Source organism: Spermophilus citellus (assembly GCF_964194105.1).
Source record: "Spermophilus citellus genome assembly, chromosome: 11".
Taxonomy (NCBI): Eukaryota; Metazoa; Chordata; class Mammalia; order Rodentia; family Sciuridae; genus Spermophilus; species Spermophilus citellus.
In genome coordinates, this window is record NC_138192.1 from 38600201 (window position 1) to 38622482 (window position 22282).

Here is a 22282-nt window from a genome sequence, read left to right on the forward strand (position 1 = left end):
AATGATTTTTTTAAATCTCTAAAATTCTTTCTTGAGTTTTATCACCTCATTTGTGAGTTTTTCTAACTTAAAGTTATTTTTTATGTCTTGTAATATCTTTTTTTATTATTTTGTTGTAGATTGACACAATGCCTTTATTTTATTTATCTATTTTTATATGGTGCTAAGGATCAAACCTAGGGCCTCACACGTACCAGGCAAGCATTCTACACTGAGCCACAATCCGTTGTATTATCATCTTAATACATTTTAACTTGTTTGTAATAGATTACATCTTTAATCTATCTTCTGGCTGTATATTTCTGACATGGTTTTATTGCCTCTAGCTATATTGTCCAATATGGTAGGCCCTGACAATGTGTGGCCTTTTAAATATAAATCAATTAAAGTTAAATAAAAAAAAATTACCTCTTCACTTGAACTTGCCACATTTCAAGTGCTCAGAAGCCACATAAGGCAAGTAGCTACCACTTTGGACAGTACAGATATAGATAATCGCTCTCTCTTCTTTTTTGTGGTAATAGGAGTTAACCCAGGGATGCTTTACCACTGAGCTTCATCCACCGCCCTTTTTTTAAAAATTTGAGACAGGGTCTCATTAAATTGCAGAGGCTTGAATTTAGGATCTTGGTGCCTCAGCCTCCCAAGTCTCTGGGATTATAAATTTGTGCCACTGTTCTGGGCAGATGTGAATGATTTCTATCCCTGTAATTTCTGTTGTATAATGCTCGTCTATAAATGTTAATTCTATTTCTTTTTATGCCCTTTACAATAGTTTTTTTAAAAAAAAATATTTATTTATTTATTTATTTTGGTTTTTAGCGGACACAACATCTTTGTTGGTATGTGGTGCTGAGGATTGAACCCGGGCCGCACGCATGCCAGGCGAGCGCGCTACCGCTTGAGCCACATCCCCAGCCCCCCCCTTTACAATAGTTTTGTATGGGATTTGATATAGAGACTTTTCTGCTCATTTTGTTGTGAGATTAGTTTTTCTTAGCCATTAGAAATTAACATTGCTCCCCCTGCTATTGATTTTATATGGTGTTAAGAAAATACAATGGCTTGTTGTTTGAGATCTCATTATTGTTCCCTTCCTGCATCTTTTTTTTTTTTATAACCTTAGTGTTTTCTTTTTTTTTTAATATATATATATTTTTTTTTAGTTGTAGATGGACACAACACATGCCTTTATTTTTATGTGGTGCTGAGGATCGAACCCGGGTCCTGCCCATGCTAGGCGAGTGCTCTACTGCTGAGCCACAATCCCAGCCCCCCTTCCTGCATCTTTATTTGGACCTTCTCTTCCATGGTTTCTGTGTATCTGGCCTCCTCAAGTTTTCAGCAGTTTCTCCTTTCAGTGGAGCTCTGTCCTGAAAGAGAGTCTTGGCTCATGAGTTTTGAGAGATTATACAGAGTGGCTATATCTCCCCAGCCCTTTTCAGCTTTACTACTGATGCTTCATGCTCACCTGTTGCTTAGTTGGACAGAAATCATTGGGCCACCTTCCTTTCCATTGAGAAACTATTGTCTGTTTTGGAGTTTTGTTGTTCGAAGGATCTTTACATCCTCTGTTACTTCCCACTACATGACCTCTGCATGTTTGCAGGTCTTATTGTATTTTGTGTCATAGAAATGTCTTCTCATGGAGCTTTGCTGTTTAGTTACTCTGTTTTTGTGGAGTAAATTAGGAAGATTGAACAACTATGAAGCCATTTGTCATCTTTGCAGAAGATTTAAAAAAAAAGTATGATAGTGGTATATTTTTAAAAAAGATCTCTCTTATTGATATAAATAAGAGACTTTATAAATAAAACATTATAAATAAGTTATTTGGGAATTGTGTCAAAGTGGAGTATGGTGGAAAGGTGGATGAAATAAGATTGACAACCAGTTGATATTTACTGAATTTGGGTGATGGGAATGTGAGGATTTGTTATATTATTCTTTTTTTGGTTCGTACTTTTTAAAAAAAAATTAATAAAAATAGAAGAATGTAATGAAAACGTTAATATTTTCAGATTTTTATAACAGACTTTCCATTTCTCCCCGTCTTTCTCAATTACTTGTATTACATATATAGAAAAGGACATCTTAACATTAGTATGTTACATAGATGATACGAGTGTACACACCAGGGCTTGTCATTATATCTTTTCCTTTTCCTATCTGTCCTCTTCAGAGTTCTTCTCCTTAAAGTTGCAGTTCATTGTCTCTTTTATTCCTTTGGTGTTAAATGTGTTTCACCCACTCCACACAAAAACTCATGTCTCATTCAGCCTTGTTCTTGAATATCTTTGTGCAGTGCATATAATTTTCCTTTCCATCTGAAGGGCTTTTTTTTTACTCAATTAATTTTTAGAGTCTGTAATTCTTCCTATTCAGTGAGGGGCTTAATGTTAATTTACATATTATCTTTAATTAGAACAGCATAATTATACCTTGGCACTTAAAATTGACATTTTGAGCTTCATTTTTTACATGCTACATTCTATATTCATTCCATAGATATCTTTCAATGTCTTCCAAGATGTAATTTTAACATTTATTTTGGAGAACTACTAGCACCTACCTCCTGATGTGGGAGGAACTGAGTGTATACGAAGAGCACTGGCCTGGAAAGCTCTTACTTGCCTGGCTCAGAGTGGGTGTTGAGTAGATGTTAGTTTTGCCTTTATTGGTGATATCTTTTTATAATTTAATCACATATTTAGAACATACATGTTTTTAACTTGACTTTGGTAAAAAGCTGTAAAAAATTATCGATATTGTCTTCTACAACAGATAGCAGCTAATGAGCCTCCACCAGAAGGATGTGATTCATTTTTTTCAGTTCATGGAAAGAAGACCTGTGATTTTCATACTTTGGAGACTCTTCTACTTACAGCATCTGAGAGGTAGATTTTGTGTTTTTTAAGTGTCATGCATTTTTTTTGTGTTTTTTTTTTTCCCCTGTACTAAGTCTTCCTTCTGATTTTTCTTTTCTATTTTATAGTCTATAGGTGTAATAGTTTATAGTGTGGATTCTGAAACCAGAGTTACTGGATGTGAATCTTGTTTCCATCACTTAAAATAATTTTGCAAAATGAAGCAAAGTACTATCTTTCCTATTCTTTCTTCAAAATGGAGATAATAACAGTATAAATATTCCTGTTGATTTAGTACTACTGTCTGAGCTATATTAACTTATTGTCATTAGCTTAGCAGGAAAACTGTGTGTATAAAATATAGTGCCTAAAGTAATAGTATTAATGATAATGATCTCTCATGATATTATTAGCTTAAGACAAAGTAAAAGATAATTGCAACCTGATTTTAAAATGAAATTGGTCTGGAGGTATAGCACAGCTCAGTGGTAGAGCTCTTGTTTATTATGCACAAGGCTATAGGTTTGATCCCTGGTACTGTAAAAAAAAAAAAAATCAAAACCAACCTCCACCCCACCAAATTAGGCTTCTTTGCCTAAAGAGGTTTAGGTTTCTGTAATAAACAGCAATAATGAGTACCTACTTTGCTGTCTGGCGGTAGCAGCAAACCCTCAGTACCTCCTCTAATGCTGCTGTAAATATAATATAGTGGAGGTCTGCTCTATCAGAAATGCTAATGACATTTTTGGTGGTGTGAATCTCCTTATGGACATTGTGTGCCCAGCTGTGTCTGCCCACCAAATGACATTAGTGCTCTTAGTGAGGTGACAACCACTGTATTAAGTGTATGTTCTAGGTAGCTCAGGGTCAAGTCAAGAACATTCAAGAATGGCTGCATAGTAAAATGGTGCTCTCTTGAGCAAACAAAATTAATAACTTAAAATTCTTTTAAAAACTTTAATCTGTTATAACCATAATGCAGACCTTTATAAAGAGAGCAATGGTGTCTCCTCTTCTGAGAGGCTATAAGTATTTTTCATAATTTGGCATTTATCCTATTAGATTTTTTTCATGGTAAGAGGCATCTTTCCATTTGGTACATTTAGGTGTACCTCAGTGTTTTAAACACAGGCATAAAACTTTTATAAAAATGTCTTACTGATGGTTTTTCCATTTTTTGTTTTTATTTCTTTCTGCTCTTCTAAAAAGGCTACAATGAACAACTTCATTCATATGTCTTTTCATTCTGTTGAATGCATCGTAGTAGGGATTAGTAGGTAGTACATTAAGATCTATTAGTATCATGATCACCCTTAGGGATTTTTTTTTTTTTTTTTTTTTTTTTTTTTTAGAAATTTTAAAACATGTGAGGAAACAGAAATGTTAGATCCATTAGTGGAAAGACTGTAATAGTTGCAATGGTACAGGAGAGACTTGCTATAATTGGCATCAACTTTGAAGCTTTTTGCAGTATTTGTACTTAGGTTTTTAGACAAAAGAATGATCATTTTTATATGGTTAAAAAATATCCTGCAGAGTTAGTACTGAGAGATTTGGATATGTATTATTTTTCTTGCCTTTACCCCTTCTCTAGGAATTGGTACAATTATTAATCTGTGTTTGTATTTATAGTTAGTATTTATATAATGTATTTTTATTTTTTGTAATCATGAACAAGTCAGGCTTGCACCTGACAATATTCTTACCAAGTGAAGACTAAGACTGTGATACCATTTATATAAAGATTCTTATAATCTTTACTTAAGTCATTTAGCTATACTTTACATTTTGTACCTTTTTTAATGTTTAAAATCTTTTTTAACTTGATAATTTTGAGCTTTCAATATTTATTTCCAGACCCAAACCTTTGTTGTTCAAAGGAGATCACAGATATCCCTCATCCAATCCTGAAAGCCCAGTGGTGATTTTCTACTCTGAAATTGGCTATGAGAACTTTTCTAATTTCCACCACCAACTTATATCAAAAAGCAATTTAGGCAAAATCAATTATGTATTCAGACATTATTTATCTGTAAGTATTGAATTATTTTTTAATTTTTGTATATTAATTTGCCTTCCATGACCTTAGAACATAAGCTCATAATTTCCCTTTTTATGAAATAACTTAGGAGCTGGGGTTGTGGCTCACAGGTAGAGTGCTTGCTTGCTTAACACATGTGAGGCACTGGGTTCAATCCTCAGCACCACATAAAAATAAATAAACAAAATAAAGGTTTTGTGTTCATCTGCAACTAAAAAATATTTTAAAAATAATTTAGTTATTTGAACTTCTTTTTGAAAAATCAAATAATTTTTATCAGATCTATTATTTGTGCATAGACATTGCCTGGCTTACCTTTTTGAAGAAATATAAAACAATTTTACTAAAAAAGTGGCTTAATAAAGTGTGCATTTTATTTCACAATTAATCATGTAAATAATCTTCGTTAAATTTAATATGGCTGTCATACTATGAAATTGATTTTTGAATTCAGTTCCTTTACATACCTTTTTTATTTTCCTTTTTGGCACCTTTTCATTTGTAGGAAAAGGAAGATTTCTAAAGAGGTGAAATCAGGCAGAATTGATTTAAAATTAAGCTTTTTGTAACATTTAGCATTTAAAATATTTTTATGTTAAGATTGTTAGCCTTTAAGGTTTGTATATAATGATGAGTTTGGTGAACATTGGGTGCTAAATCTGTACAAGTAAAATAAAATTTTAAATGAAAATTTAAATGAGCAGAAACAAATTTTATCAAAGTCGAGTTTTAAACAACTTTTCTCCCTCTTTCTTCTTGCTAGACCCTTGTTGGTTTTGAAATTTAAACGTCTGAAGGGGCCAGGCATGGTTCTTCAAGCCTATAATCCTAGCTTATGTGGAGGTTGGGCAGGAGGATTTCAAGTTTGAGGCTAGCTTGTGCAACTTAGTAAGACCTTGTTTCAAAATGAAATAAAAAGAGCTGGGGATGTAACTCAGGGCTTACATAGCCCTGTGCAATGTCCTATGTTCAAACCTTAGTACAAAACAAAACAAAACAAGTTTAAAAGGACCATCATTTATTAGGATGGTGGTGAGCCTGTGGCATTTTGTTAGCTCATGCCCTGCCAGAAGCATTTAAATTTAGTAAAAAAAAAAAAGGCCGGGTGTGGTGGTGCATGCCTGTAATCCCAGCAGCTCAGGAGGCTGAGGCAGGAGGATCTCCACTTCAAAGCCAGCCTCAGCAAAAAGCAAGGCGCTAAACTAAACTCAGTGAGATGCTGTCTCTAGATAAAATACAAAATAGGGCTAAGGATGTGGCTCAGTGGTTGCGTGCCCTTGAATTCATTCCCATTACCAAAAAGAAAAAAAAAATTCAGTAAAAAACATACATATACACATATGGTACTAACAAAGCCCTTCTGGGTTTGAGACCTCACCAGTTTTCAACCCTGCTCTGTATGTAGGTTCTAGAGCTACTTGTTTTCATTCTCCATTTTCTCACATGGTTTAGAATCTTTGCCCTTTCAACTGTCCATTCATCTGATTTTTGCTTCTACATTGGAATTTTAATTCTCACAGTCCTGGAGATGCAATATGTAAAGGAGGCTAGGATTTTCTGGAGAGAGAAACATAAAGTTGTAATTGATTTTTTTTTTCCAAAAATAGAATGAATATTTTAATGGTAGATAAGTGCTTTTATTACTGTTGGTATGTAGCAAACTCTCTTGAACACACAGTTAATATCCTTAAAAAAATAAGCTAAAGATATTTTAAGTACATGATCTTAAGTGATATCTAATAGATGCAATGTTAATGATGTACAGTCAAGTGTGCTGTGACACATAACAAACTTTTTTTTGGGGGGGGGCTTTACTGGGGGTTGAACTCTACCACTCTACCACTGAGCTATATCACCAGCCTTTTAAATTTTTATTTGAGAAGGGTCTTGCTAAGTTGCTGAGGCTGCTCTCCAATTTACTATCTTCCTGCTTTAGCTTCCCGAGTTGCTAGAATTACAGGCGTGTGCCACTGCACCTGGCTTATAACAAGCTAGGTAGTAATGATGGAATACTTGCTTTATCTGCAGAATCCCAGAAGGGAGCCAGTTCATCTCTCTGGTTATGGTGTGGAATTGGCCATTAAGAGCACTGAGTACAAGGCCAAGGATGATACTCAGGTGAAAGGTGAATTTGTAAAATTAAGACCAATGTGTTTTCTTTAAATATGAACTAAAAGGGAATTTGTTTCCATATGAAAAAGAACAGATTTAGGAGTCATTACTGCTGTTTTCTTTGTCCAATAATTCTTTGGAGGTTGACCTTAAAATAACTTCTCTAGGTCCTAATTTTCTCTCACTGTAAATGCAGGTGATGACAATATTCTTCTTTAAGTATTTTGGATGAATAAATAAGTAAAGAATTTAGCATAGTTTTTTGCACAGAAAGTTTAATAAGTATTAGTAGTAGCTGTTTTTTTGATGTTATGATTTGCAAATAACCGTTAATTTGTGATTACAATGTGAAATTTTAAATATTCTTTGATGAACAGTTTTATGTTCTTTATTATTTTCTCAACTTAAATGGTTTACTCTGAATTTTTCTTGTTCTAATTTTGTGGGATTTTGAAATCATTATTTCAACCACAAGTTTTACATGCTGTCTTTTTTTCTTTTTAAGCATAAAAGTTACCAGTTTGGGTAGTGAAGCAAGTAGAAAATAGCCTTGTACTCATTTTGGTTTTTCAATAATTATATTTAGGATTAAGTTGCCTAATTGCAGGTTCTTCAGAATTTTGATTTTGAAGAACCCTTTGTTCATAATATTAAAAGCTGTTAATTTTGAAATTCTAGCATCTGAAATTTTTTACAGTTTATGGGAAAAATATTCTTTTTGATCACAGGAAATGTTAAACACATTTTTTAAAGACATTGCAAAATGTTAATTGGGGTATTTACATTTTAAATGGTTTTATTTCAGGTGTTTCTGACTTATTTTTACATTACTCAAATTTTATCAAATTATAACATTTGTATTTCTAATCTGAACCATTAGACATATATTTACTGTTTTTATAGGAACTGAGGTAAACACTACAGTAATTGGTGAAAATGATCCTATTGATGAGGTTCAGGGATTCCTCTTTGGAAAATTAAGGTATGTATGTATATTCTATTTATTTCTAAAAAAATATCCTTTATTCTCTTTAAATCTTCAGAGTTCCCTGCATTCCTAGTGTCATCTTTTTCATGATTATTTAAGTACAGATCTAATAGCACTTTATATTTGTAGTCTAAACTGGAGAAATGCCCACTTTGCTTCTAATTAAAAGTGAGCAATTTTCAGTTATTGTGAAATTTGTTAATTTTATTTATTTATTTATTTTGCATTACTGGGGATTGAACCCAGAAGTGCCCTACTATTGAGCTACCTCTTTGTTTTATTTTGAGATATGTCTCAGCAAGTTGCTGAGGCTGGCCTTGAACTGGAAGTCTTCCTGCCTCAGCCTCCTGAGTAGCTGGAATGACAGGTGTGTCCCATCACACCTGACTAAATCTCTTTTTTCTTAAATGACCTGCCTGTAGCTTCGGTTAATTTTCTTTCCCTCTCAGTTAATGGAATAAAGTTAAATACCAGTTTTTGATTGAATAATAGGGTGAACCAAATTGTTTTATTTAATTTTTTTCTCATAGATGGGTGTTTAACTTGGAGTGATTGTAGCTATTTGCTTATCCTAAACATAATCTGAAAAAAAGTAAAAGATGTATAATAGATTTTGTACTTGCTCAATTAAAATATATTTTATTAGACTAGGCTTTATGAAAGGGGAGAGAAATTTTTCATTTATTTTATTTTTTTGTACTGAGGATTGAACCCAGGGGTGCTTAATCATTGAGGCACATCCTTAGCCTTTTTTATTTTTTATTTTTTATTTTTTATTTTGAGACAAGGTCTCACTGAGTTCTTAGGAACTTGCTAAGTTGTTGAGGCTGTCCTGGAACTTGCTGTCTTCCCGTCTCTGTCTCCAGAGTGTTTGGGATAAGGCTTGCACCACCATTTCCAGCTAGAAAATATTCTCTTTTTTTTCATACTGGGGATTGAACTCAGGGGCACTCAACCACTGAGCCACATCCCCAGCCCTATTTTGTATTTTATTTGCTTAGCACCTCACTTTTGTTGAGGCTGGCTTTGAACTTGTGATCCTACTGCCTCAGCCTCCCAAGCCACTGAGTTTTACAGGCATGTGCCCCGCAAGAAAATATCCCCCCGGGCTGGGGATGTGGCTTAAGCCATAGCTCGCTCACCTGGCATGCGTGTGGCCCGGGTTCGATCCTCAGCACCACATACAAACAAAGATGTTGTGTCTGCTGAAAACTAAATATTAAAAAATTCTCTCTCTCTTTAAAAAAAAAAAAAAGAAAATATCCCCCCCCGCCTTTTTTTTTAAAGAAATGTAAACAATTTTTTAAAACATTTTTTTAGTTGTAGATGGACACAATATCTTTATTTTATTGTTTATTTATTTTTTAAATAAATGTAAGCTTTTTAAAAAATATACCTTTATTTTATTTATTTATTTTTATGTGGTGTTGAGGATGGAACCCAGGGTCTCACACGTCCGAGGCAAGCACTCTACCGCTGAGCCACAACCCTAGCCCTGTTGTTTATTTTTTATGTGGTTCTGAGTATTGAACCCAGTGCCTCACATGTGCTAGGCAAACGCTCTACCACTGAGCCACAGCCCCAGATCCTAGAAAACATTCTTCTTCTTTTTTTTTTTTTTTAGTTGTAGACACACACAGTATCTTTATTTTTATGTGGTGCTGAGGATCGAACCCAGTGCCTCACGTGTGGGAGGCAAGCCCCTCTACCACTGAGCTACAGCTTCAGCCCCTCCTAGAAAATATTCTTTAAAACAAACAAAAAAATTTTTTGTGTTTATTTTTTTAGTTGTAATTGGACACAATACCTTTATTTATTTACTTAATTATTATTATTTTTTTATGTGGTGCTGAGGATCAAACCCAGGGCCTTGCATGTGCTAGGCAAATGCTCTACCGCTGAGCCACAACCCCAGCCCCTAGAAAATATTCTTAATGATACTATTTAAAGTTTCACAATTCTAAACCATTTTTATGAAAACATCATAGTATTTTATAAAGAAAAGTCTTCTTAGACATTATTTTATCCTTCTATTTATTTATTTTGGTTCTGGGAATTGAATCCAAGGGCATTCTACTACTCAACTACATCCCCCACCTCTTTTTTAAAAACTTTTTATTTATTTATTTATTTTAATTATATTTTCTTTTTCTTTTTTTTTTTTAATTATCAAGGCTCAAGTTCATATAGGTTTTTTTTTTTTTTTTAAAGAGAGAATGAGAGGGAGAGAGAGAAAGAGAGAGAGAGAATTTTAATATTTACTTTTTAGTTATTGGTGGACACAACATCTTTGTTTGTATGTGGTGCTGAGAATCGAACCCAGGCCGCACGCATGCCAGGCGAGCGTGCTACCGCTTGAGCCACATCCCCAGCCCCTAAACTTTTTATTTTAAGATAAGCTCTCACTAAGTTGTCCAGGCAGGCCTTGAACTTGGGATCCTCCTTTAGTTTCCCAAGTCATTGGGATTTCACCCATGTGCCACTGTGCCCATCTTCTAGAACCTCTTTCAAGGGAATAAATCCCATTTATGAAAGTTCTGCCCTCGGGCTGGGGATGTGGCTCGAGTGCAGCCTGGGTTCGATCCTCAGCACCACATACAAACAAAGATGTTTTGTCTGCCAAAAACTAAAAAATAAATGTTAAACTTCTCTCTAAAAAAAAAAAAAAAAAAAAAGAAAGAAAGAAAGAAAGTTCTGCCCTCATGATTCAATCACCTTCCAATGGCCCATCTGCTAATACTGTCACATTAGGGGTTAAGATTTCAACATGAACTAAGGGTGTGGTGGGAACAGTCCATCAGTCTGTAGGCATCATCTATAGATTCAAGATTAAAAAGGCATAATCAATTATCTCTCTCTTTTTTGAAGAAAAAAGAGAAATAAGTGTCACAGTAGAATGGGTAGAGAGAGGTGATGGGAGGGGAGGGGAGGGGAGGCGGGGGATAGGGAGGGCAGCAGAATACAACTGACACTAGGATTACTGTATGAATACACATGGATGTATAACCAATGTGATCCTGCAATCTGTACATGTGGAAAAATGAGAATTCATACCCTATTTGAATCAAATGTATGATATGTCAAGATCATTGTATTGTCTTGAGCAATTAATAAAAAAAAATTACGCTACAGAAAAAAGTGAAGAAAATACCCTCCCCCACCTCCCCCCCAAAAAAGGCATATCAAAACTGGATATGGTGGGGCTGGAATTGTGGCTCAGCAGTAGTACACTCGCCTAGCACATGTGAGGCCCTGGGTTTGATCCTTAGCACCACGTGAAAATAAATAAAGGTAATGTGTCCAACTACAACAAAAATATAAATATCTTAAAAAAAACCAAACTGGATATTGTGGTGTATACCGATAATCCCAACACTACGGAGGCTGGGTCAGGAGGATCCCTTGGGTTGTTTGGAAGGTGAGGGATCTGAGAGAATATTTTAATTTCTTCATTTTGCATTTAAGAAATTTTAAGTTTCTAGCTGGACTCATGTAATTCCAGCTCTTTAGGAGAACTGAGTCAGGAGGATCACAAGTTCAACTTCTACCTTGGGGATTTAGGAAGACCCTCTCTCAAAATAAAAAATTTAAAAAAAAGAGTTGAGCTTGTATCTTGGTGATTAGAGAAGGCTAGAGTACCTCTTGGTTAGGGGAATTGAGTTTTTAGCACTTAACAGAACATAATCTCCCAGCCATAAGTCTCTGATAACTATTTCAGTAGCTTTAAACGGATTGTACTGTATTTCAGTATAAGAATTCATAACTGAGTAGATAATTTATCACTATATATAGGCTGGAGGAAATTCATCTTGGGACTGGAAGAAATTTTTACCCAATTTTCTTTGAGAAATTAAAAAGATCTAGAAAAGTATAGAGAATAATATATACCCATACAACTCACCGCCCAGAATTGATTGTTGGTATACTTGTTTTTGTATTCCAGAGAACTACTTTGTAAAGTTTTCTTTTTTTCCAAATCCTAATATAAGACTTCTTTTACTTAAAAATAAAACAGTTCCAGTAAAAAACTACAGGTAAAGTTGAAGGCCCCATTTTTTTCTTCAAAAAAGAAACTCGTAGTTTCACTAACTTCTGCTATAGTTGGGAATCCCTATTATAGTGCTTTATATTTCAGTGTGTAAATTTTACCGTGTTTGAACTAACTGATTTCCTATCTTATTTTTAGAGGAATATAATTGTACTGTAATTTTTTTTACCTGTATCCAAGAAGGTTTTTTAGAGTTGAGAGGGGGAAATTGTGAAGTTGGAGTCCTTGTACAAGTGTACTTTGAGAGAGAAAAAACAATTGAGAGGAAAGGACTGATTTTATATTTCTTTCAGAGACTTACACCCTGACCTGAAGGAACAGTTGAAAGAACTCAGAAAGCATCTTGTAGAGAGTACCAATGAAATGGCACCTTTGAAAGTTTGGCAGTTGCAAGGTGATGAAAATTTAGAGAGATCGTTTCTGTCCTTATTTTATAAATTTTGTTGTATTAAATGCAGAATTTGAATTTGATTGAATGTATTCACATAATTCTAAGATTTTAAAGACCAAGCAGGTATGATTAGTTGACAAGAAAGCAAGTCCTTTTGTAGACAGAGAACATTAGGCCTTAAGTACAACATAAATGAATGTCAGATCTTTCAGTGATCAGACGTATAAGCTTGGATGTCAGAAATATGTATCTTGTCTTTATGTTCTTATATGTGTACTTTTTTGTTTTTGGTGATACAGAGGATTGAATCTGGTACTTGCTACGCAAGGACTCTATCATTCAACTACAACTCTCATTCCCCATTCATTTCTTAAAATATATACCTATATAATGTGAAGGAATATAGGGGGTAGAACGTGCGTGTGTACTTCTCTGTTCTGAAGAGCAAGTTACCAAGCCCCCCCCCCAATGTAATTTGCTAAATGTCTTAATGTTATATTGTGTGCTATATTGTAAATTCAGAAGAAGGAAAAGAATTTGGGCTTAATTTAGCCTCTTCTAAAGGTGTTAGTATGTGTCCTAGTGTTTTATTACAGAAAGATCAGGATTGGCTCAGTGAACACTCTGGGGATCCATGAGGTGGGAAACCTGAAATTGCACCATGGGCACTTTTTGGAATGGTTGAGTTCTATGACATTCTTTATTATCAAGAAAATAGTGGGAAGAAAAGGTGGTTTTTATGTGCTTCTCATTGTGTTAGGCTAATACTTTCTAACTTGTATCTGGCATTGTTGCAGACCTCAGTTTCCAGGCTGCTGCCCGAATCTTGTCTGCTCCTGTGGAGTTGGCTTTAGTGGTGATGAAAGATCTTAGTCAGAATTTTCCTACCAAAGCCAGGTAACATTGAGTAAGACTTTGATATGTTCTTCTTCTTCTTAGTGATATACCAATTATCTTCATATTTACATGCTAAATGACATAAGTAAAATATGAAAATGCTTAGAAAATATAAATTTTTATTCATCATCACTATTGTGAGTGGAACCCTCTTTGTGAGAAGAGAACAAGATCATGCATGGTGTGGTTGACAGATGTAGGCAACATTCTTGGCTATTTACTAGTTGAAGTGACTTTGCAAATGAACAATTTCTATTTACATCACTATCTCAATGATAGAGTGGGAATAACAATACCTGCCTTTTAGAATTGAGTGAGTCACAGAGTATAACATATGTTGATGTTACTAATCTAGAGTGTGCCACAGACCATGGCTTTCTCAGGGGTTGTACGGGTGTCATCTCATTGAATCTTGAAGAAGAAACTGAGTCAGGGAGATGAAGTGACTTGTTAATGGTGACAGAATAAGTTTTTTTTTTTTTTTTTTTTTTAGATTGTGCTGAGGATCAAACCCAGAGCCTTATGCATGCTAACCAGGTGCTCTAACACTGAGCTACTGCCCAAGAATAACATTTTGATTTTTTGTTAACATTGCTTTCTATTATTAAGATTATTTAAAATTGTTTTAAAAGCCAAATTTTTAGAAAGCGTTGAGATAAATGGTTGCCTGCTTCTTTCTTGAGTCACTGCAGTGTTTTGACTTTTGATGTGAGATGCTTTATAAATAAATTTGTTTTTTACTTAAGTGTTGTTGGTCTAGCATCCTACTTGAAGATAAAGATGGAGAATTCCACCTTCACCATAACTACTTAAAAAGGATGCACAATCTGCTGCCTTAGTTATTTAATATTATCTTTTAGTCTGTGAGCAGTAGAAATCATATATAGGAGCATGGTACACATTTAAGTAAGAACTTGGAAACAACTCCACTTGTTTCAAAGTACTGCTATTTGCTTCTTTTTTTTGTTTTGTTTTGTTTTGTTCTGTTCATTTATATTTTATTTGTTTTTCAGTACTGGAGATTGAACCCAGGGCTTTGTGCATGCTAGGCAGGTGATATATAGTGATTTAAAATTGGACATGTATGAGAGTAGAAGTATGTTTATCAATTGTATAGGTTTAAAATTTTGTTCATTTTTTGTAATTTATTGAACAATATGTTTTATAATTAGAAAAATAGAAACTGAAGATTTGTCTATTGTGAGCGCTGATAATGATTTTGTTCCTTAGAGCAATAACGAAAACAGCTGTGAGTTCGGAACTTAGAACTGAAGTTGAAGAGAATCAGAAGGTATTAACCATTGGAAAATATTGACTGTTTTGTATTGTACCTTTCAAGAAGAAGTCTGAATTTAATCAGTAGCATTTAATACTGCTACTTTTCATTTATCAAGGATGATGATATTTTGTTCATTTCTATCTTATGTTTTTAGTTTTTGACCAAAATTGAATATGAATGTACTTGAAAGATCAAGTGGTTCTACCACATTGTTTAAAAAACAGCATTATCTGATGTTTCACCCTGTTGAGTTCCTAACATGTTCCCTAACAGCATTTCATACTATGTTTACCTCTTCTTAGAGCATCCACTTTCAACTTTTAGCTGATTCTTCAGATAATTTTCTTCAGATTTCTAGTATGCCTAAGTTGGTATTTTATTTTTTAGCTTTCTATTTCAAGGATGATATTTATCTTTCTTCCACTGTCAAAACCCCTTAGTGTGCCATTACTTCTCCATATTGGTACTTGTCCCATTTCCTTAGCCTTCCCTATTGCAATTTTATCCAGTTTTGATCACTCAAATTTGGATAAGTTGCTTTTTATGTCAAATGTGTACAAGGCATCCTGGGGCTTTCCTTTAACCGCTTTTCTCGGGTTCCATGTCTTCTTTGTTTTTCCTCTCTTATTTTGATACAGTATATCCTTCTATGTGAGAAAGTTGCAAGGGAGGTCAATTTTAACCTTTGTAACATAAATTTTTCACTTGTTTTTATTGATCGGTTGCTAGGTATGTGGCTTTAGATTGGGAGTCAATTTAGAAGTTTGAAGGATTACTTCTTGAAATTTTGATGTCCATTGTGGTCGTCGAAGTTTGAAGCCTTTATATGAGACCTCTTTATGCTTCCTGGAATTATTTGTAACCTTTTTTTTTGACCCTAGTAATTTGAATAAACTGATTAGAAGCCTTAAGGATGAGACTTTTTTACTATAGGGTGTTCTGGTGTGGCCATTTCCTAGGGTACCTTGATTTGTAGAGACTGCCCAGGCCTATCAGATTCTTAGTGCTTTGCACTTCAATATGAGCAGTTAGCCACTTATCACTAGACACCTGAGGAAAGTCCCCAATACCAAAGACAAGAGACTGACATCCCAAACAGGCTGCTTTAGAGGAAGTGAGCTGGGCACTGTAGTCCAGCCACTAGAGAGGCTGAGGCAGGAAGTTCATTTGAGCCCAGAAATTCAAGGTGAGACTGGACAACATAGCAAGGCACTGTCTGGAAGAAGTGGGGGTGGAAACAAAAACAACAAAAAGAAGAGGAAGTAGGCATCGCAAAGAGAAGAAAACAAAGGCACTCTTTTCATCCTCAGAGAGCCATGAGAATACCAGCAAAGAAGAATTCAAGAGCATGAAAAACTCCTGGAATTTAAAAATTTGACAGCTGTAGGAAAACTCTCATCAAAGAGACTGATCAGTCTCCAGAAGATTTGTGAATTTTCTGCCTGGAGGGTATAGTCTGGCTGCCAGGGTTATAGAAACTTGGTAGGGAAGAGCATTTGGAAACATCTTCAATCTCCCATTTTCAGCAGGGACCCCTGTGCTTATCTAATTTCCCACAGCCCACAGATTCTCTGTTTTGCTCTTTCCAGGCCATGAGCCTCCATTTTTCTGGAGTGTAGGGTTCAGTGACAATAGTCACCGGGTTGTGTGGGATCAACAGGAGGGCCATGTCTTTTTTTTTTTTTTTTTTAGAGAGAGAGAGAGAATTTTTAATATTTATTTTTTAGTTTTCGGCGGACAAAACATCTTTGTTTGTATGTGGTGCTGAGGATTGAACCCGGGCCGCACGCATGCCAGGCGAGCGTGCTACCGCTTGAGCCACATCCCCAGCCCAGGGCCATGTCTTAAAGAGGCTTTCTGCCAGCCTCTTTTATACATGTGTCCTTTGGGCTGTGAATTCTTGAGTCTTTGGGTGCTCCACAGGGTAACTTGGGTTTCTTATTGACTTTTCCTACCTTCTACCTAGCAATAAGCTTTCTTGGAATTGCTAGTCCAGTTATTACTCACCCCTTTCCCTTCTGCTTCCAAAATTTGTTGGCCTTTTTCTTTTCTGTTCTTTTTGCCCTGTGAACTCATAACTAAAAAAGGTTCTTTTCCTGGCTTTTCAGTACAGTTTCAGGAGGGAAAAAAATACTTGTGTTCAATTCACTGCCTTTACACCAAATTTCCTTAACTTTTATGTGTAGGATACTAATTAATTAAATAGTTCTGAGAAATAAGCAAACCAAGTATTTCTCAAATATTGACTGACTTGACAAAACTATTTAATTCAGGGGCAGGGGATATAGCTCAGTTGGTAGAGTGCTTGCCTCACATGCACAAGGCCCTGGGTTCAATCCCCAGCATCAAAAAACAAAACAAAACAAAACAATAAAAACAAAACTATTTAATTCAAATTTCCAGAATAATAATATCAAATAATACTTAGGCTTTCCCCCACCAAGAAGACAGAACATTAAATTGTGCAGGATATATTGGTGTTTCCTGGGTTCTTATTGCTTTTGAGTAAAACATTTTATTAAAACATAAAGTACATAAAAAATGCATCCCAAAGTATAAAACATACAAAAATGTGCCCAGATCCCGAATCTTCAGTTTGATTAATTTTCCCAAAGTAAACTCATCTGTGTTACTAGTGTCCAGATCTAGAAACAGATAAAAACTGTATTTACCAGCTGAGAGGTAGTTTTTCTGACTCCGGAATAAGTGGACGTGTGTAGTTCTTCTCTCCCATGGAAGAAATGCCAATTCTCAATTGATGCAACTCTGCATTGTCCCCGTACCCCCCCTTTTTTTTTAAATTGGGAAGTATGTATTCGTGGTATACAACCCAATATTTTGAAATATATGTGTATTTTAGTATTATCCCCTTATCTTGCTTACTATTTAATCCTGATGGCCATGAAGCAACAGCTATGGCTTCCTCATTGTTTTGTTCTTTTCCCATGTGACACTAGATCTTAAAAGTATATTTTTTCTTAGTCTGCTGACAATTAGTGGGTGAAGGGAGCTCAGTGGTTCCCTCTCCAGCTGTAGGTTCCTAAGGGATTAAGTTTTGCTTCTGGTATCTAATTTCTTCTGGTTTCCACTATGTGGCTCAGTTTCCTGTGGTATAGAATATACCAATAATAGTTTCTTTTGAGAGAAAGAGGAATTGAATGGAAAGGTCATTATTAACAGATACTTCAACATGAAATCAGAGCAATTTCCATTGGCTCAGGCAAATCTCAGGGACTGCATAGCCATCTGAGTGCAGGACCGTCAGCATCTGGGGACTGGCAGGTGAAAGACAGCATGGAGGCCAGATCTAGGCAGCAGGAGGTGTTGTTGTCCCCAGCACAGCAGCTTAGTTTTTTGGTGTGCCTTGGTTTGATGGAAACCCTTTTTGGTGTGATCCCTGAACTTCATCAAGAGGGTTCAGCTGTTATTATTGACTGCTGTCACAGCCTTAATTGATATCACAGATAGGGAAAACAGCAGAAATGTAAAAAAGATAAGGGTAGAAAGCTTGCCCACTATTGTCTGGCACTGGTGAACAAAAGTAAGAGTCTTTGGGTGCTCCACTGAGTAACTTGGGTTTCTTGTTGACTTTTTTTTCAGACAGGTTTTAGAATTTCCCTTATCATCATTAGAATGAGGGAAGGAGGAAATGGAAGAAAGGTGTATGTCCTATGTATCAGCACTTTCATTTATTATATTGAATTCAAAGAAGATGTGTGAGAGTATATGTGAGAGTATATGGAAGGAAATCTTAACCCCGCCTTAGAATATCAAGATTTGTACAGACAGTAAACCCCAGCAATGCAGAAGGGTTTGTTCAACACTCTCTCACCATTCTCTAATAATTTCCTTTTCTTTTTCAGTATTTTAAGGGAACTTTAGGATTACAGCCTGGAGACTCTGCTCTCTTCATCAATGGGCTTCATATTGATTTAGATACACAGGATATATTCAGGTACAGATGATATTTTTTTTCTCATTTTGTAAGTTTTTATAATGTGTATGTGGCTCCTTGTGATGTGTTGTCCCTTCTTACTGTGGCATGAGGCAAGGACAATTTACCAGGCTGTACTCCCTAACCCCAAGGGTGTGGAGGTGGGCCCATGCTGTCCCTGGGGTGGACATTGTGATCTAGTGCCATCTTGTAACATAATACATGTTCAAGGACTCTGTTTTTCAAGGATGCCCTTTTAGAGCTAAAGTTTACCTGTTAAGGATAGCATCAGAAAAGACCTCTTGCTTTTGGAATAGTGCAAAGGGGTTTATTCAAAATGCTGTCTCTGAAGGCATTATTATTTGAAAACCTACTTTTTTGTTATTCTTAAAATGTAGTTTAAAACTATTTAGCCCCAAATTATCTTTATGATTTTAGTGGGAGGGGAATGGATAGTCAGGTAGAATTCAGATTTTTTCCCTTGGAATTAAAATCAAGACAGTTGTCACTGGCTTCCTAATTGCAAAAATAAAAAGTAATTGTTAATACTTCAGAAGTAGTTTACACAATAAAATATTTTCATATTAGTTATTTTAATTAAACATTTATGCCTTTTTATTGCATTATGGAGCTAGTGATAAGTCAGTTAAATGGATATGAATACTTTAAAAAAAATTGTTTTTATTGAATGGTTTATTAAAAACATATACAGTCCTTTTTAGTATATTAAAATGGTGTACTTGCTCATTAAAACCAATGCAAAATAATACAGAGATAAGGGAACTAAGATGTAAAATTTCATCCCATCTTATTTTATCCAACTCCCTTTCTTCTTCCCCAGCAATTCTCCAGACTTTTTTCTGTGGTCATGTGTGTGTGTGTGTGTGTATGTGTATACATGCCTGTGTCAATTAATATTGATATAAACATTAAAGATATATAATTTAGTATCTTTGTGGTGTTTTTTTAAACTTTATTTTGAGATAATTGTAGACTCACATGCAGTTGTTAGAAATAATGCAGGGAGGCTAGTGTACTGTTTTTAAAAACATGCAGTGTAGTGTAGATTTAGAGTTATTTCATCCTCAAATTGTATTTATACTTAGAGATAATCTATATATACACTGAGAAGTGTAAATAAATAGGAGCCAAGAAGCATGTTCTACCCCTCCTGTCTGCACACTTTGATGGGATAAAACAAGGGGAAAAGTTCCCTTGTTGAGTTTCTCAGTTTAATTTGGCACTGAGTTTGACCTGATGAATCTTCTTTTCTTTTTTTCCCCCCCACAGCAAGGATCTAAATTTTTCTTACTAAATACCTAGGTTTGCTTTTTTAATTTATTTTTCCCCCTAGTTTGTTTGATGTATTGAGGAATGAAGCCCGGGTAATGGAGGGTCTGCACAGACTGGGAATAGAAGGCATCGCTCTGCATAATATTTTGAAGCTGAACATCCAGCCTTCTGAGGCCGACTATGCTGTAGACATCAGGAGTTCTGCTATTTCAGTGAGTATTCCTTTGAGGTATCAAGGGGCATTCTAGTCAGGCATCTTAATTATCTAATTTGTCTTTTTTGAGAGTTCAGCTATTCCCACCATCTTTTGTGTTGCCATCATGTATTTGCAACTGTTTATGTGGAACTATGCATATACTACAAAGTAGCTCTTCTTTTTTTTTTTTTTTTCTTTTTTAGAGAGAGTGAGAGGGGGGGGGAGAGAGAGAGAGAGAGAGAGAGAGAGAGAGAGAGAGAAAATTTTTAATATTTATTTTTTAGTTCTCGGAGGACACAACATCTTTGTTGGTATGTGGTGCTGAGGATCGAACCTGGGTCGCACGCACGGCAGGCGAGCGCGCTACCACTTGAGCCACATCCCCAGCCCCCAAAGTAGCTCTTAAATGCTCCTAAAAGTTGAGTTATTGTCACTGCTTTGGTTGATAATGATCTCTGTCTACATCGTATCCCTAGGATTCAGCTGAGCACCTCTCAGGAAGGAGAGTCTAGTTTGTGTTTTATCAGCTACATATGGTCCTATGAGATTTTGTGGCAATGTGTGTGATTTAAAACTGCTAAATAATTCAGAATTTTGGAGGGGGGGAGGGCTAGGGAAGAATAGAGTTACTTTAAATTAGGTAGAAGGGAGTGAAGGGAGGGGAGGGAGTATGGGAGTATGAAAGATAGTAGAATGAATCAGGCATTATTTCCCTATGTACATATATGACTATATGACTGGTGTAATTCTACATCATGTACAACCAGAAGAATGAGAAATTATACTCCATTTATGTATGATGTATCAAAGTGCACTCTACTGTCATGTATAATTAGAACAAATTAAAAAAACTAAAAAAAGTATGATGTTTCGTTAATAACCTTCCTTTCTAGTACTTTATTACCTACTATGTGATCTCTCTGAGCCTTTGTCACCTTTAAGAAAGAATGTGGGGAGTAGTGTCATCGTAGGTGGTCATGGTAATAATAAGATTGGAGTAGACCTCATATGGCTAGTACATTTTAGCACCCTAGGAATTTTGATAGAAAAAACTGTTATGTGTTTTCATGAATACTGTTATGGCATTTGTTTTTATGATTAAAATGTTTTACTTATATTATGAGTAAAGAGAATAACATAAATATGACATATTTATTAATAAAGGGGTTAACAACTATATGAGCCATCTATATACTTTCTAAATAATCATTTTGTGTCAAATCTCTGGGAAAAAATATTTCAGTATTTCCCTTCCCAGTTTCACTTGTTTCCTCCATGAAAGTAATTATTCTCTGTAGTTGATATGCATTCCCCTGTCCCTTATTTTATTATGTTATTTCCTACTAAATATTTTAAATATTTGGATAGTCTATTCCCCTATCATTGTCCTTCATCAGCTTCCTTTTTTAAGCAAGTTTTTTCAAGACTTGTAGGTTGATGTTGATACATAGTTTTTTATGTTTTACTTTTTTAAAGAAAATCTTTTATACATTTTTAGTTTTAAAATATAAAAGCTTTATGTAGTGCAAATCGTTATCCAGCCATCAGTTTTCTCCTCAGAGTCAGCAAGGATCAGCATTTAACTTACATCCTTCCAGAAATACTCTATGCATCCATGAACAAGGAAATAAACACATAATTCCTTCACCCCTACTCTTTTTAAAGAAACGATAGGTACATAGATACATACTGTTTGTTCATTGTTTTCTCTATGGATATTAAGTCATTTCTAATTTTACTATTGAAACAGTGCTTTAATGGCTCTTTTTGTACATCTTCCCTTGAGCATGTGCATGTGAAATGTCTTTGGGGTAGATAACCTAGATCTGGAGTAATTAGGGGTAGGGTATGAATCAAGTCTTCAGCTTTATTAGGTCTGTTTCTCTAAAGTGAATGTTCCAGACGCAAGCATTGGGTGAGAGTTCATATTGCTGTACATTTTTGCCTGTTCTTGGATATTGACAAAGTTTGAATTTGTTTTCAGTGTTGTTTTAGTTTATATTTCCCAGATTACAATTGAGGGTATATACTTTCCTTGTATTTATTGCCCATTTGGATTTCTTCTATAAATTACTTTCATATTCTTGACACATTTCCTTTGAATTGCTTGCCTCTTTTTTTTTTTTTTAAACTGGTATTTCATGACTCTAGCCCTTTATTGTTTTTATTGGCTGAAATAATTTTATTTATTCTGTGGCTTGTCTTTTAGGCACTTATTTTTCTACTTGATTCTTAT

At 35.1% G+C, this 22282-nt stretch overlaps 1 protein-coding gene across 7 annotated transcripts in view; it reads left to right on the top strand.

The window, feature by feature from the left end:
* Positions 1-22282, top strand: part of UGGT1 (UDP-glucose glycoprotein glucosyltransferase 1) — a 111310-nt gene that overhangs the window by 17816 nt on the left and 71212 nt on the right. For all 7 annotated transcript variants that reach the window (XR_014018069.1, XM_081261700.1, XM_081261701.1 and 4 more), the window contains exons 5-13: positions 2785-2897; positions 4725-4899; positions 6937-7033; positions 7924-8002; positions 12350-12450; positions 13245-13344; positions 14575-14635; positions 18487-18578; positions 19912-20062. Coding sequence is in view for 6 of the 7 variants with exons in the window: in XM_081261700.1 (XP_081117826.1) it covers positions 2785-2897; positions 4725-4899; positions 6937-7033; positions 7924-8002; positions 12350-12450; positions 13245-13344; positions 14575-14635; positions 18487-18578; positions 19912-20062 (969 nt within the window). In the remaining variant the exon portion in view is untranslated. The remainder of the gene's footprint in view (positions 1-2784; positions 2898-4724; positions 4900-6936; positions 7034-7923; positions 8003-12349; positions 12451-13244; positions 13345-14574; positions 14636-18486; positions 18579-19911; positions 20063-22282) is intronic.